This window comes from Biomphalaria glabrata, chromosome 2 (assembly GCF_947242115.1).
Source record: "Biomphalaria glabrata chromosome 2, xgBioGlab47.1, whole genome shotgun sequence".
NCBI lineage: Eukaryota > Metazoa > Mollusca > Gastropoda > Planorbidae > Biomphalaria > Biomphalaria glabrata.
This window is the reverse complement of record NC_074712.1, coordinates 47,202,655-47,220,750: the sequence shown is the minus strand read 5'-3', so window position 1 is coordinate 47,220,750 and position 18,096 is coordinate 47,202,655. Positions and strand designations below refer to the sequence as shown.

The window sequence follows — 18,096 nt, the reverse complement described above, 5'->3', positions numbered from 1 at the left end:
TTTATAAGACTAGATTTGCACATATGACATAATTATCTTCTCTTTTGAATAATTTATGAGATAATTGATTATGAAGATTTTGCATTTTTTGTTATCTCTTCTAAGTCTCATTGCCCCATCACTGTTTCTTTACTCTCATCATGTCTTCTACTTAAATCAGTGGGGGAAAAAAAGTTGATTCCATGTATAAAAGCTATGACAACTCTATACACATTTGTCAATCATGTGATATTCAATTCAAACTCTATTCTCTTTCTGACAGTAGTTAGTTCTATATATATCACAACTTGGTCTCAGTACAATCGTCATCTTTGTTTTGTAATAGTTGTGTGTTTAAATCTATATTTACATAGATAATAGAGCTTTTTCTTTGATCAAAATTACAGATTGTCGTATAGCCTCCAGTAATAAGTATCCCACCATACTCCACTGGGCAGCAGCCAATGGGCTCAGCGAGTTATGCTCTGCACTTTTGTCCTCTGTGTCAGCAAGTGCTGCTGCATGTAACATAGACAACTGTGAGGGTCGTGACCCTGCTGAGCTTGCCAGGGTCAATGGGCATCAAGACCTTTATGATCTTCTATTTGATTTTGCTGTAAGTATTGCTGTTGTTTTTGTAGCTAACATTTTTAGAATGATATTCATATAGATATTTCTATTGAATGAAGTTGAGTATTATTAGAAATATATTTCTAATGCCTGCTCAAGTGTCTTGTAACAACCAACAGAAACTAACTTCTCTAATCACAATATCTGTTTAATGTTTTGAAAAGAGCTGGTACAGCTGATCGAGCCCTTGAAAAAGGTGTTCCACACTAAATACTTGTGTGATTCTAAATTCAGCAATGTGTCTTTTTTTCCCCTCAATTAAGCATGGATTTCCTAATAAATAGGATCTGGTTGTCAAAAACAGTTTGTCTAGCTAATTTTTATTTTTAAGTTGGCAATAAAGTGTTGTTGTTTTTTTTTTTGCTATTTCTAGCTAAAGCATTAATTTAAAATCTGAAACATTTTTATTTTTAAGGCGAATTTATAAATAAAACAAGAAAACTACTGATAGCATTTGGATATTTTAAAAAATGTATTAGAACTTTTGAATTTCTTTTTATTTAGATAATTTTTTATGTTTACACTTATTAAAAAATATTAGCTTCCACAAAGAATAACTGAGGTGAGCTTGTTTTAGCTTTATCCAATCACACACACTTAACTTATGTAATCCTTTTGACTGAAGCATAGGGCCACAACAGTCCTTCATCTTCAGAATGTGTTCTTGGTGATTCCTCTCATACTGTCATTTTTGCTTCTTGGTCATCCATCACACATATTCAAAACAATATCAAATAAAATGAAATAAGCTTAACTTTTGCAGCACAATGCATGTGTATCTGTTAAAGGCACCTTATCTAGATCTGTGTTTTAATTGTATTAGTGACTAGGACTAATTGCTCATTATGCTGCAGGTGCAAACTGTCCATGTTTGTTGATTTTATTTAATGCCAACCACTTCTGTCATATTGGGTGATGAAGGTTTGGCTCTGCATTTTTTGTGCCTCTGCATGTGGCTGGTTATGCTTCTCTCAGCCAGAAATTTTCATCTTCAAACTAAGCATGCTATTGTAATTGGAACCTGAGTGAATTGTCTTTTTTTGTTTTTAAAAGTTTAGACATTATTTTTTTAAATATTAAATATAGTCAATTAATAGCATTTCTTCAGGGTTTAAATGTTGTTGTATTTTATGTGTTTTGAGTTTGATAGTTATTTTTAAAAAGACTTTGTAAATTACACTAAGGAATGAAACAAAGTATATTAAACATTTTTTTTTATTTAAATTAAATCCATACAGTATTTTATTAATAATTTTAAAAGAAATAATTTTTAAGACATTCATTAGTACTGTATTTTCTTAATAATAATTAAAATGATGTAGCCTATTAGATATTTTTTAAATTGGGTTTAGTTGTTTTCAAACTGTTTTGATAGATATCACTTAAAATACCTAAATTTCTTCTGTTTAGTAGGAATGTCTATATTTTATGAAATAATTCATATGTATTTTTAGATCTTGATATTTAAATAAAATTTATACTTCCATGTAGACATAATAATTGAAGGTCTAAAAAAATATTTACTTTTTTATTTTAATATCTAGTTTTTATTTCCTTACTTTACAGGAAACCAAAGAAATTGCTGACACATGGGATTTATATGTTCAATGTATTAGTACAAAACCAGGTAACATTTTTAAAAATTAAATATTACTTGTTAAAAAAAATGGACTAGCTGAGTAAAGCCTAATAGCAGAATATAATCGTTGCACTAAAGCTAATTTCTTAAAATGAAAAGCTCAATGATTCTCTACATTAACAGTGGTTATAAAAAGTGAATTCCTGAAATGATGAGAAGTAGAAGCATTGGCATGTGATATACTATCTCAATAAGGAAAAAAAAAATTTCATAAACTTCTTAAAACCTTTTTCTCTTGTCAAGTTGGAGAGCACAAAATGTTTTATTCTCATACTTAATTTATACATTTAATAGACATTTTAATGCTGTATATTGGAAAACATTAAGTGGGTCAACGCTAGATAGACTTGAGATCATTCTAGGAATGAGGAACGGACACTTATGATGGGAAATGGGGAAATAATAACCCATGATCCTCTTCATGTTTAAGAAACGATCACCCAGATACCTTGTTCTTTCTCCCCCACCACTTTCCAACTGGTCCAGACAAATGATAGGATCATAGTGTATTGAGAAAACTAAAAGCATTATTTGCGCTAAACAAAAACAATTGGTAAAATAAAAACATTTCTAATCACACAGAGTTATTATTGTTAGTCTAGATCTATTACAAATTTAATTACATGACTAGTCCAAACTAATAAATACACTTAATATAATCTTTGTTTTTTTTTTAAGTATTTTTTTATATTTTGCTTGTTTTAATTTTACTTTTTATTGAAATAATAATTGTGTAAAATATTATCCTTTATTTATTTTTTTTATTTCACTTCTTATAATCCATCAGAGCTAGCATCAAACAGTTCAGATGTTTATGAAATTATGCATCCAAAACAATCAAGCCCATTGACATCTATACAGCCAGTAAAACCATCTAAACCTCCATTACCAGCAACACCACCTCCTGCTGTTAAAAAGCCCATTGGTAAATGTGATTTTTTTTTCTAGGAAATGTAGCAAAAGCTTGTTTGCACATGTTTATTCTCAAACAATATGCACTGCCTCAACAGACATTGTTTTATTATGTAGACCTTGTCATTGTAAATTAGCTTTCACTTTAGATTTAGACTTAACTTAGGCATTGTAAACCTTTAACTAGATTTAGACTAGACTCCTTTAAAAACTAAAATCAACAACAGTCATCATGAAATTGCTCTGGCTATTTATCCTAATAATTACTAAATACACACTAGCTGAACACAGAACTAGATCTACCTTAGTCAACACTAAACTTAAAAAAGGAAACAACAGTCATAATCAATCATCACACTTTAGAACAATGCAACTTCAAAAATAACCTAACATACACATCCATAACATTAAAGAAGATTACCCATCACAAATGGAAGTTCTCAATCAGACACAGCAGAAATAAATACCTATCACTGTTAATATTAATAGCAGGAGATGTAGAGTCAAATCCAGGGCCTAGATCTAAAGATAGATGCAACATCTGCAAAAAAATATGCACCATGAAACAGAAAGCCATTCAATGTGACACCTGCGATGAATGGTACCATGCATCATGTCTCCATATGAATACACCTGTGTATTATGCCTTAGGCAACAAAGACGCATCATGGCACTGTGTACCATGTGGGTTACCTCAGTTTACATCAGGACTGTTTGATTCCTTTGATGCAGACACTTCTAAACCATACAACATCCTAAACACCATCCCAAACCCAACTCACAAACCACTAGCCAGATCCACTCCTGTTAAACCTAAATCTACTAAAATTAATACAACAGCCTCACTAAACAAACCTACTAAAGAAGAAATACCAAAATACCTTAAAACCTTAGTAATAAATTTTCAAAGCATTAGGAACAAAACAGAAGACTTAGAAATTTTATTAGAATGTGAGAAACCAGACATAATTGCAGGAACAGAAACTTGGCTACATCCTGAAATTTATAATGCAGAATTTTTCAATAGTAATTATGAAATTTTTAGAAAAGATAGGGCTGATAATCATGGAGGAGTTCTTTTAGCAATAAAAAACACTCTTATAGCAGAAGAAATTACCTTACCTAACTCAAAAAATATAGAATCAACATTTTGTAAAATTAATACCACCTCAACATCCCTAATAATAGGCAGCATTTACAGACCACCAAATTCTAGTTTAGAATACATGCAGGAACTATGTATTCAGATTACTACACTTAAAGAGACAAATAAAAATGCAGTTTTTTGGATTATGGGTGATTTCAACCTACCTGATATAAATTGGAAAACACTAACCATAGATAAACACCAAAACCTTAAGGACATAAATGAGCTTTTTATAGAAACTTTACACAACCTACGTTTAGATCAAATCATTAAAAAGGCAACTAGATTAAACAACACATTAGATCTCTTCTTAACCAACAGACCTGGATTAGTAATTGATTATGAAATTATCCCTGGTCTATCAGACCATGAGATCATAAAAAAACACAGTCAGATAAAAGCAGTAGCCAATACAAAACCCAAAAGAAAAATCTTACTCTGGAATAAATGTAACCTAACACAACTACACCAAGCTGCATTAAACTTTCAACAAACATTCTTATTAGAAAAAGACATTAACCAACCAGTCGAAGACCTCTGAATTTCATTAAAAAACATCTTAAAAAGCATTATAGAAAATCATATACCAACTAAATACACATCAAACAAAATAAATAAATGCTGGTTTAAATATAGACTAAAGAAGCTTTGTAAACAGAAGGAAAACCTATATAGAAAATTTAAAGAAACTAATGCAGAAAGAGTTTACAAAAGTATATAAAAATTAAACACTTAACCCAAAAAGTAAGCAAACAGCTGCAGAGTGAATACATAAACAATGTAATATCTAAAGATAACAACAAAAACCTATGGTCATACATTAAGTCTAAGAAAATGGAAACAACAGGCATAGCGCCATTAAAAGATGAACATAACATAATACATAATGATAATGAAACTAAAGCAAACATCCTAAACAAATACTTTGCATCAGCATTCTCAGCCCCAGGAGACAAAGACATATTACTGAATTTGAACCAAGTAGACAACATAGAAGATATAGTAGTACAAGAAAATGGAATTAAAAAACTATTAGCCAACACCAAACCAAATAAAGCTTCTGGACCTGATGGTATTCCAGCTAGATTACTCAAAGAACTAAGCAATGAGCTAGCCCCAGTGTTCAAAATACTCTTTCAGGCTTCACTTAACCAGGGCAGAGTACCAAAGGACTGAAAAGAAGCTAATGTCACCCCCTTATTTAAAAAAGGAGAAAAATCTGACCCAGGAAACTACAGACCAGTATCACTTACCAGCATCACACGTAAAATCCTAGAACACATAATATGTAGCAACATCATAAACCACTTAGACAAACATAATGTCCTCACACCATACCAACATGGCTTTAGGAAATATAGATCATGTGAAACACAACTAATAGGACTAATTGATGATTTTTCAAAAGGTTTAGATAATAGTGAACAAATAGATGCTATCTTACTAGATTTTTCTAAGGCTTTTGACAAAGTTCACCCCCATAGTTTGCTTAAAAAATTAAAATATTTCGGCATTAATGGTCCACTGCATCAGTGGATTAAAGATTTTCTGATAGGGAGAGAACAAACTGGAATAATAAATGGCTCTAAATCAACACCGATAACAGTTAACTCAGGTGTACCTCAAGGAACAGTCTTGGGTCCACTACTATTTTTAATTTACATAAATGATTTACCAAATTGCATTACTTCAGGAACAAAAGTCAGATTATTTGCAGATGACTGCATAATATATAGAACAATAAAAACAACACAAAACACAGATATTTTACAAAGAGAATTAGATGAATTACAGAGTTAAGAGTAACAAAAAAACTAAAACAAATTAATTCCACTTATCTTATTTATGGCAAACCAGTAACACAGACTAAAAACGCAAAATACCTAGGTGTTATAATAAATGAAAAACTGTCATGGAATCCACATATTGATGAAACTACAAAAAAATCAAACAAAGCATTAGGATTTATTAAAAGAAGTTTCTATAAATCAAATAAGAACATAACATGAAAGACACAAAGATAAAGGCACATTCCTCATCCCATATGCTAGGACAAATTTGTACAAATACTCCTTCTTCCCTAGTGCTATTAGAGCATGGAATGGGTTGCCTGAGCTAGCCAGGAAAAACAGTGACTTGGCTGAATTTAAGTCATTGGTTAATATGCATGACTAAATGCATGACGCGTAGGACGTGATCATCTTCTTTTTTGAAGTAACGTCTGTATTATATAAGATAAGATAAAACCTAGTATTGAAAAACAAATATATAGTGATGCTATTTAGCTGTAAGATTTGTAGTCTTACAATAAATAAAATAATCCATAAGGAGATCTAAAAGCTGTTTTTGAGTATACTTTCTAATATATCCTTATTGGATATTATTTTGAAGCTATGTTTTAGTAAGGAGGCATGGTGGCGGAATGGTAAAGCAATTTGTTTCTGAGCCAGAGGTCCCAGGTTCAAATCCTGGTGAAGCATGGGAATTTTACCTTTCGGGATCTTTGGGTGCCTCTGAGTCCACCCAGCTCTAGTGGGTACCTGACATTAATAAGGGAAAAGTAAAGGTGGTAGATTGTTGTGCTGGCCACATATCTTTGTTAACCATGGGCTACAGAAACAGATGACCTTAACATCATCTGCCCTATAGATTGCAAGGTCTGAAAGGGGAAATTCACTTACTTTTGCAATGTATTAGAACAAGAAAATAAAACACAAATTCTTACTCTAATTGTTGGGGAAAATTTGTACCAAGTGTTAATACACTATGGAACAGGTTAGAATAGAATAAATCATGATAATTAACATGAGTAGGACATAATATAATAGTCTTTTTTTTTAAGAAATGTCTGTAATTTATAAAAAAGAAAAATGTAATTTTGTAACAATATATTTCAAAAAATTCATTAAATATTAAAGTTGTAAGTTAATTAGCATTTTACTTGATGATTATTTCATTGTATTATTCATACTTGCAATAAATATATATTGCATAGGCATGTGTATTCGCCCTTAATCTTTAGAATGAAAGACATTGCCATTTATTTTGCCAATATGCACACACTAAATATATATATGTATTTACATTTTGCATTTTATTTTGCATTTAAAAAAATTTTCAATGTTAGTTTACAAAACTAACATTTAAAATCAATTGCTTAATTGTATTTCTCGTGTTCCTAGTAATTTTATAAACTTTTAACTTCAAGTTCTAAAAAAATAACAGGAAATATCATAAAGTCAATGTCTCTGTTGCTTCAATTACACAAAAGATTATAGAATTATAAACATTTCGTTCTGTTTGCAATGCATGACAATCTTGTCTCAATGTTATTACATTTGGTTTAATTGTGTGACTTGATTGCAGTGTGTCACATACTTGCAACCTAAAGTTTGCCTCATGCTCTGCCGCTTAGATTGCTTGCTTTTTAAATGTCTTTACAGAACAAGCTTCTACAAATGAAGATCTTTACATTCAACCAGGTTAATTTTATGATGACCCATCTTTAAGAAATAGATGTGAACTGAAGCTAGCTTGTTGTTTTTTTTTTAAATATTTGCAATAAGATGATCAAGAAATGTCTAGTAAAAAATTTTTTTTACAAAATTTGTATTTTAAAAATGTAAGCTCCTTTTCAATATAATGGTCTATACCATTAAATTTGTTAGATTCAAAGTTATATACATGATATCAAGCAGGTATTCTTATAGGTACTTATTAAGAGTTGTTTTTACACCAACATGTAGCAGGTATTCTAATAGGTGCTCATTTGAAGTTGTTTGTACTACCAACATCTATCAGTTATTCTCATTTAGAGTTATTTTATTAATGTAGAAACTAAATTATGAATAAAGGCCTAGTGCCTCCATTAAAACTCAGATCCACAAATTCAGATTGGTAACAAAGCAATAAACCATGTTGTCTCTTTTGGAAATAAAAGACTTAAAAATAAATTTAAATATTAAGGGCACTAACAGGAGAGGTTATCAAACTAATCAACTAAACTTGATATTAGTAATGGCCCTTTTAACACTGTATGTTTCTTTTCTTTTTCAAATAATGTAGATAGTTATGAAAGCACCATATAGGATTAAAAGTTAGGTTACAAATACTTCTAGATTGTTATGGAAGTACTTATTTGTTATAAATGCGCCACATATGATTAATTTTAAAGTATGGTTATAAATTAGTTTTTGTGTGTGTGATAAACTTTTTACAAAATTTTAATTTACATAATGTATCAAAGCCTCTTTTACACAGTTAAATACTAATGCTATTTAGCATGAATGTACATACACATTTCTATGCATTTTGTACATATATTTATTACACTGCTTTTTTAGAGGCTTAAAGCTGTTTTAAATATATAATAGCTATATTCTTATCTTAAATATCATTTTTTTATCTTGCTCAGAAGGGTTAATTAAAAACATAAAATGCAAGTAGATTTATAATGCGATTAATTCTATTGTTTTTGCACATAGATGACTTTTACCCTTTGCCAGCATCCCCTGCTGAAAACAAAGGTAGATAACTTTTTTTTTTAAATAAGGTAGAGATAATAAATTAAAAGTAAAAAGTAAAGTTCCCCTTTCAGACCTTGTGATCTAGAGGGCAGATGATGTAATAATAATGTCAGTTAACCCAGTAAGTCCTATTGCATTAGAATGCAGTGTTTGTACACTACTAATGTGATCTATGTGATAAGAGGTAACAAGCAGTTTTTAAAACTTTTGTATAATAAGAGCTCTTCATGTTGTAATCAGAACCTTAATATTGATTTTAAACTTTTTTTGTGTTAACAGTTGTGTATAGCTCTTTAGGTTACTTCTTTATTTAAAAAATTTACTATAAAAAAAACACTACCACAGTTGTAAAATGTTTTACATGTTTTGGATGTTCCTTCAGAGTTGAAGATAATTACTTCCTAGTCCAAATCTCCCGTAGGATGATGGGGGATGGGAGCGGGCAGGGTTTGAACCCCGGACCATGGATAAATCTGAATGACAGTCCAGCGCGCAAACTGCACAACCTGGCAGCCATCTGTCAGTTTAAAAGGCCAACCCATGCTTATGGCGCTCTTTTGCACCAAGGGTATAATAAACTTTACTAAACATATTACTCTATTTTCAATGGAGTCATTTCTATTTTTTGATATCATAATAAGTTGGGTTTTTTTAATAATTTTTTTTATTTTCTAGAATTACCTTTTAACTGCCTAGGTTTTTAGTGGGTATTTTTCAAAACTGGAAATAGGACTTACTGGGTTACAGTCTCTAAAGATTTATATACAAGTTAGATGTTAGTTAGTTAGATCTAATTGATATATATCTAGCCCATAAGCTAAACTTTTTTTCTTTATATGCATGCTTCTAATTTCACTTTATTCTCATTGCTTTATCAAAATGTTAAAAAATGAATGTCAGCATTTTGCATCATCTTAAAAGATTATTGCTTCAGACTCATTAGTTTACTTTCATTTTTTTATGATTGCTCTGGCAATTTACATTAGATTACTGGACACTTAGATCTATATTTGCAAAATTAATTAAATTAAAATGTAATGCATCTATGGTGCATCATTATGTCATTTAATAAAAGAATTTTATTGAAATAATATGAAAATCAGCATCAAATTATGAGTTTTTAAGTTTAAAAAAAGTCATTTTTATAGTCGAATTTCAAAATTGTAACTTGGCTCTAGAAAGCGTCATCAAGGCTGGCTCAATGCAGGTTGTTGCCCAGAGGGATGTTAGGGTTTATTTATACTTGTCTTGAAAAGTTAATGTTAATGGAAGACACAAACACAGCCCATCTCTAAACAAATCCCAATTTAAAATTCCTGGTGTAAATCTGGATTTGAGCTTGTTAGTCAAGCTACTTATTCACTAACCCTATTGAAGAAAAACTTTTGAAGAGCTGCCTGACCTGGAAACCACTTCATAGTTCATCTCAGGTATAGGACTACAGATCTGAACCCTTTGACATAAAAATGAGAACAAATAATAAGAAGAAAATCCATAAATCCTACATTTTTACTGTTTCACTGGTAGCTGAATGATAAAGCGCTTGGCTTCCAAACCGGGGTCCCAGGTTCGAATTCTGGTGAAGACTGGGATATTTAATTACAGGATCTTTGGGCGCCTCTGAGTCTACCTAGCTCTAATGAGTACCTGACATTATTTGGGAAAAAGTAAAGGCGGTTGGTCATTGTGCTGGCCACATATGACACCCTTGTTAACCGCAGGCCACAGAAACATGACCTTTACTTCATCTGCCCTATAGGCCACAAGGTCTGAAAGGAAAACTTCACTTTACTATTACATTCTTAATTAGTCATTAAGGAAGTATTTTTATTATTCATAGGTTTCCTAATTATTTAGTAATATTTGAAGTTGTTACAAATATATACATATATACATTTTATTTCTGACTTTCTTTTATAACTTTGTGTTTTGGTAGTGACTCTCTCAAGAGGAGCTGTTGGAAGTCGGAGTCAGACAGAACTGATTAGAATACAGGAAGAGGTCAAAAATGGAACTTTCAGTATTGATGATGCAGAAAGATTATTTAGATCCTGGAAAGAGAGATATGAAACTGGGAATGCTGTCAGTTTCAAAGACAGACAGGTAGTGAGTGCTGAAGAGAATAGTCATTTTAATCATATTTATCAAATTACCAATAGACATGACTGTTAGAAACAGCTGCTGAGTGATACTTAAATTAAAAAAACAATGAATACACTAGTCAGCAGTTGTTGTTTTTTCAGAGATGAGTATATTAAGGTTAAGTTATAGACATACATGCATTGACTATGTATTAAAAGTTTATATTCCTTATAATAACCCTTTTCGGTGTCCTTTTAAACCATATATAATGTGGAATCATTGTGTCTCAACGGTTTTTCAGAAAAGTATTTCTGAAAATTTTTTTTCCCAAGAGGAGCTCAGGTTTGATAAAAATAAAATGTTAAAATATTTTCTCTCTGCAGAATGCTCTACAAGCTCTTAGATCAGATCATAACAAAACTCTGCAAGCATTAAAACCAATGCAACCTAAAAAAACTAAAAAGCTGGAGCATGAAGACTCATTCAATGCTGATATTTCAGTAAGCTAAATATACTACAACTATCTTAAACTCTTGTGTGAATCTCAATTAACATGAAAACTAAACACTAACCGATTACTTTATGACATGTAACACACAAAGCACTGTCGTATACTATTTAGCGCAGATTATATTTTTTAAACATTTTAATGAATTTAGTAAAAGACTGCTAAAATTTTTTTTGAAAAAATTACAAAACAATTAAAAAGCAAATGGGAACAAAGTAAAGTACCCATTTCACACCTTGTTATCTATAGGGCAGAGGATAAAGGTCATCTGTTTCTATGGCTAATGGTAAATGAGGTTGTCATATGGCCAGCACAACAACCAACCATATTTACTTTACTCAATTAATGCCAGATAACCATTAAGTGTTGGATGGACTTGGGGGTGTCTGAATTCTGAAATTCAAAGTCCTAGTCCTCACAAACGGGACCCTAAATCAGTGAACATCAATACTGACAATTGTGGAAGACATAGCTCTAGACCGCACCAGATGGAGAGAGACAGTGACCAAGAAAGCTATGGACAGTGAATGAACATTGGTCTCATCTTAGGAAGAAAAACGTACAATCCAATAAATTGCCAGCTCCTCTACCACAGAAGCAAAAGCCACCTTAATCTGCGCTATTTGTAGATGGGAGTGTTTCTCCAAAATAGGGCTCCTCAGCCACATGAGGAAGTGTGCTCTGAGATGAACCATAGTCATTTTACGACTGAAGGAAGCCAATTATTATTATTAATTATTATTAGTCCTCACAAAGGTCTGAGCCTGAGACCTCCTTCATCAGAAACCAAGGGCTTTACCCTCAGCCACCTGGCCTTTAAATGAGAAAAAAGTTTTGTATCTCTGGAATGACCAAGAGAATATTTCATGCTTACTTAAGAAAGGAGTGTGTTATAAGGATGAAGAGAAAATACTTCATTTAACTTTTTTTTTTGCTCAAAATGTTCTATAATGCAGTAAAACTAATTATTAAGCTTTGCTTTTTTTGTCTGTAGCATTTGATATTTCATTTTTCACTGATTTGAAAAGCAGAATTCTTTTATGATGTTTTCCCACTAGCTTGAAACATAAGTAAAATATGTATTTAAAATGAAATTGAATTTTTTAAAAGTCAATGGCTTTCAATTTTTAAAGAAAAAAACATTTGCAATGTATATAATTATAATAAATATAAAAATCTATAATTTTATGTAATTTCACAAGGTACTGGTAGGGGCACTGAAGTTTTCTGCATGTGAAGAATGGAATGTTCAACCATATTTCTATATATTATTAAATCTGCTCTAAATGTTTTTCTCTAGGAACCATTTGCTTTGCGAACACCTAATAAATATCATCCTGTTGGTAGAGATAGTAATACTAGTAAGTGGGCTTTTTTTAAAATTAATATACTTGCATTCCCTATTGGCTATGCCCATTAATTTGTTACCATGCTTTATATTATTTATTTGGTTTAGAACCTCCTCTCCTTTTTTTTTTTTTTTTGTTTTTAACAATTCCAATAAAACAGCCCAAATTTTACCCCCCCCCCCAAGGTAATACTAATAGCCCTTGAATTCTAGTATCTCTTATATTGAATTTGGATGATCCACTTTACAATGACCCCTCACTGATACACACATGCATATTTTTAACCAGTAAACTCTAGTGTCACTTTTCTTCCCCCCCCCCCTCTAAAAAAAAGTCCTCCACACAATTGCTTCTCAATTTAATATCAAAATATCTGATAGCTCTATGTTATGATTTTCCTGGTATCCCCCCACCACTGTTTTATTTTTTTTTTTTACCTGCCCATCATAATGCTCTCTCACATAAATTTTGACTTTGTGAGTTTTCATTAAGCTTTTCTCCTCCTGTGGAGCAGTCTGAAAGAGAAACCACTCAAATGTTTGTTTGTAAAATGTTTTACATGTTTCAGATGTTCCTTCAGAGTTTAAGACATTTTATTTCCTAGTCCAAACATTCCACAGGACGTCATTGGATGGGAGGGGGTAGGGTTTGAACCCAGGACCATAGATAAATCCAAACGACAGTCCAGCACGCAAACCGCATGACTAGGCAGCCATCCACTATTTGCAATTTGATCCACTTTACACATGACTTTTAATTTTGTCAGATATAGTTCTAGACTTTACATGCACTTCTAACACACTGAAACTTATTGTTTGGGTTATTTCTAGTCTATAGAGATTCAATAGATAGCCCCTCCCACAATGATTTGTATTAGACAAAAAATCTTCCCCCAAAAAAACACACACACACTTTTAATAGGCCTTCACATTCAATATGAAAATTCTTAGTGTTTCTAATCCTAGATTTATAATTCATGTAGATTTAATTTTTCTTTAAAAAAAAGTGACATTCTCATTTGCTACAGATATAGGCCTAACCATATCAATCAAAATCATAGAAGGAAAATCTTAGCCCCACCCCCCTCCCCCAGCAAAACAAATAATAAACTACTAAAAATTGTGACAGAAGTGGAAATCTACTGTTTTTTTTTCAAGGTATTGCATCATCTTTAAGCACAGTATCTAGAACAAGTACAGATAGTGGTAGAGATAGTGCAGACTCTCGTTACTTTTCTTCCTCTGATGATTATGAAGTAAGTTGTTTCCCTTTGATCATTGATAAGTTTTAAAAGTGCACTAACTTTTCTTTCCAAAATGTTTTTTAATGTCCCACTCCAGTTTAGTGTGTTAGTGCTTTTATAGTACAAAACATTTGAGCTCTAAATTGCTTTGGATATATATATATATGTGTTAGGATAGCCTATGCTAAAGTTTAAAAGTTAAAAAAATAAATTAACTTGATAAGCAAAGACTTTATGACATTTAATGTTTTCTGTCACTTGATATATAAGTCAGTTACTTATTTGTGCAACAGGGTTGATTATTTATGTAGCCTACTACTTAATGAAGTCAAAGTAAATAGTCAATAAAGCCAATATTATATTCTTAGTATTTTTAAACATTATTTTTTCAATCAACTATATCATTAAGTTACACATGATACTCACTTATATAGTTTTTAGTATATCTTTTTGCACTTAGATTATTAGGAAATCTAGTAATCTAGTATTAATTTCATTACATTAATCAAGCTATAAAATATATGAGTATTATAAAAAATACACTTCAAAAAATTCATTCTTTACATTTCTATTTAAATAGAACTTTATTATTTTGTTGTTGTTGTGTTGCACTGTTAATCTTTTAGATTCTTTTATCATCTTTTAACTGCTAATACATTTTCCATTATGACTGACTAAAACAAATGTTCACCTGGTAATCAAATTTAGTCAGCACTGCTGTAACATTAAATACAGGCCCACCAAATATAATTGTTTGAGAAAGAAATTCTCAACTAAATGAATTTATAAAAACCTATCATGTGTATTGAAGGGTAATAAAAATGTCCTTACCAAAGGTCAGGTAGCAGATATGTAAATTGGTGTTAAAATTTCAGTTTAATGGAAATATTGGAAGGCCTCCTCTTGTACCGAGACGAAGTATAACTTCAGAAACATCCTTGACCCCCAATGAGGTATTTTTCTCTTCATTTCCCTACCTTCAAAATAAATAATTCCAATTTTGTAGTCAATTTTAATTCCAAGCAATACAATCTACTTTGTAGGCCTAATAGTGGCAAAGTATTATATGTGGAATGGTTTGCTTATTTTAATAATGCCTACTAATATTCTTTATAACTAACTCATGTATATATATCTTTAAGAACGAATCTAAAGGACTTCAGTTAAAATGTGTTTAGAACATTAAAATGTAGAGAGTTTTTGTTTTCCCTAAGATTATCTTAGTGTCAGTGATTTCAAGACTCAGATTTCAATTAGATGGATTTTAGACCAATAATATTTGCCTACACAACAAATCAGCATTTAAACATGTTTAATTTTTTTTGTTCAAGTTACATTTTGAAATGCTGGTCAAAAAAATAAAATAAGTATATATCTCAAAACCTTACAGGTTGGCCTGTCTTTAATCCTACTTTAAAAAATTATTAACCTGTATGATAATGTTTTTCTATTGCTTCTAGAAGGATTGCATACAATATTATTAAAGAGTATATGGTGTATCAAAGAATTTTTCTTTTAATTTATATCAGAGAAATTTTGTGTCTAAAGGGTGGGTAGAGGCTTGAGTTTTGGCCTGCATTTAAATATCTGCCAAGGTAGTGGTTTTATTTCTTGTCTATAAAGTTACATTATACTTTGCAAAACCTTGTTTCTCTACAACCAATTTAGAATAACGAGTTTCCAAAATAAGTATTTTGTAGATGCATAAAATTTTAAGCACATTTGACCTTACTATTGTAAGAATATTATATTTCACTTTCTTCTAAAGTGGCTTTTTAAAGTAGGAATTATTAAACTTTTTAAATATTTTTTTTAAATATTTGTTACTATTTAATAATATTTTTTTTTGCTAATAATTCATTATAGAATGTCACAGTAAAAGGTTAAAACTTTTCTATCTAAATTTTTCTCCTTCATAGTCATAAAGTCTGAAAAAAATACTATTGATTTACTACATTATTTCTGAGCTCACAAGACATTTTTTTACCAATTGAAAATTGTTTTGTTAAACTTTTTAAAAAATATATTTCTCCTATTTTTATTTTGTATCTATCTTCTCCATCATTACTTTTTGTTAATTTTTATCAGATTCTTTAAAGACACTTTTATTTCAGATTAATTTATTTAAATAAACTTGATAAAAATAAAATGTGATACCTTTTCAATTGATGAGTGAAAAATATTTTTTTTAAGAATTCTTATATTTTTCAATAAGACAATTTTATACATATCATTATAATGAATAAAGCTTCAAGAATTTCGGTCATTACAAAATTTGTACATTCGTATTACATATGATTACAGCTTACTACAAATGAATAAAAGTGAAGTTTTAAGAAAAATAGGGCCTACTTAACACAGTCCTTAAACTGTGACTGCAATGATTTTATGCTTTTCAAAAGCATGTCATATTTTGTGCTTTATCTTTGTATTAAAGTTATTGTTAAGGCATTATTATTTCAGACTAATATATTTAAAAAAAAAACTCAATGTATCTTTAATTCTTGATATCAACAGGGAAGCTTACTATATTAGCTTTTGCTTAAATTTACTAAATTCATACTCTAGAATTAATTTGTTCTAATTATGGAAGATTTCAACTTATAGACTTCAAACACATAAGAGATTAAGTGATGATGATTTTATTTAGTTATTTAAGTATAGGCCTACATAAACTTTATGTAATCTACTGCTGCAATAGCTAAAAGCATGAGAAAAACTTTAAAATGTAGTTGTGGTCAAAAATAAAAATATATTTTAACTAAGAAATTTCTTGACTGTTAATTCTTTATTTTTGTTGCAAGATAAATTTTGTTCATTTAGTTTTAAGTTGCTAACTCAATGACTTGTTATTTGTTTAGCAGTTAAAGTTATTTATTCCAGCCAATGCTTTATTATTTGGATTAAAGTAAAAATTATTTTAAGTATGTAAAAAGATATCCTATAATAAAAACCTCAAAACTTCAATTAATCAACATATGCCTTTAAGAAGAAAGCACATGTTTTACATGAAGATCAATGTTACTAAAATATGTCTCTTTAAAGATATGGATATACAATTTAGAATTATTCCATTTCTGCATACTATGATTATATTGGTAGTGCATAATTTCACAATTTTGTTTATTATGATTATCTTTAATCAATGTTGTTTTTTGTTTTAGTCAACATAATTTACATTATAAATAATTCATAACTGGATACTTATTACTGGAGCTTAAATGTGTTTATGATGATCTTTTTTTTTTTATTTCCAGGATAAACGAGCTTCAATGAGAGATATGTATATACAACTTGGAGATTATGGAGAAGTGGAGCAATTAGCACCTCCTCCTCTACCTCCACCTCGCATCACCCTAGAAAGACCAACTACCATCAAGGTTACAACAGGAAGACCTGCCCCTGAATCTAGCAAACCCCTTCCCCCACCAACAAAGCCTAAAAGCTTCAAAAGATGAAAATACTTAGCTTTTAGTATAAAGCTAAAAACAAAAAGGAGCAAATTTTTAAATACACTAGCAATATTTTGGGACAGAGCATTATCTGTGATATAATTTTTACTATCACTTTATTTAAAACAAGCAGAAGAAAAAGTTAATAGGAATTTTTAAAAAAGAATTATATAAAAATGCTTTAAAGATTGTTTTACTGAAATTAATTACATTTTAGATGGTTTTTTTTTAATTTTTAGCCTTAAAGCTCATGACCACCACATCTTTAATTTTATCATTTGGTAGGCATATTGTATTTTAAAAACATGAATTCTAATATTAATTTTATATACAGTCATGTAGCTTCAATTTAATAGATTAAATTTCAACAAATTGTGATATTAATGTCAAATGTATATGTATTATGTCTTTTTTCAATTTAAAGTTATGTAGTTTAAAAAGCAGAATGACTGACCATCCTAATGATCAATATTTATTTCAATTTGATCCCATAAGCAGTGTACATTGAATCAATGATCATAGCTGCAGCCATTGCTTATATATTCTCATACATCGTTTCAGAACTATACATTTTGTAAATAAATCAAAGAAAGAATTTCTCTGTTCATTTACTTTTTATCTGTTTGTCT

The 18,096-nt window shown here is 30.2% G+C and overlaps 1 protein-coding gene across 11 annotated transcripts in view; it reads left to right on the top strand.

Annotated features, from left to right (window-relative positions):
* LOC106066005 (B-cell scaffold protein with ankyrin repeats-like) overlaps positions 1–18,062 on the top strand; it is a 43,649-nt gene extending 25,587 nt beyond the window's left edge. For 5 of the 11 annotated variants that reach the window (XM_056020924.1, XM_056020928.1, XM_056020926.1 and 2 more), the window contains 12 exons: positions 387–595; positions 1,151–1,171; positions 2,176–2,236; positions 3,036–3,173; positions 7,751–7,789; positions 8,792–8,833; positions 10,770–10,936; positions 11,299–11,415; positions 12,724–12,784; positions 13,930–14,027; positions 14,891–14,968; positions 17,273–18,062. In XM_056020924.1, coding sequence (XP_055876899.1) covers positions 387–595; positions 1,151–1,171; positions 2,176–2,236; positions 3,036–3,173; positions 7,751–7,789; positions 8,792–8,833; positions 10,770–10,936; positions 11,299–11,415; positions 12,724–12,784; positions 13,930–14,027; positions 14,891–14,968; positions 17,273–17,473 — 1,232 coding nt within the window. In that variant the 3' untranslated portion in view covers positions 17,474–18,062. The remainder of the gene's footprint in view (positions 1–386; positions 596–1,150; positions 1,172–2,175; positions 2,237–3,035; positions 3,174–7,750; positions 7,790–8,791; positions 8,834–10,769; positions 10,937–11,298; positions 11,416–12,723; positions 12,785–13,929; positions 14,028–14,890; positions 14,969–17,272) is intronic. The other 6 variants (XM_056020932.1, XM_056020931.1, XM_056020930.1 and 3 more) reach the window with 6 other exon arrangements.
* Positions 18,063–18,096: the final 34 nt, after the last annotated feature.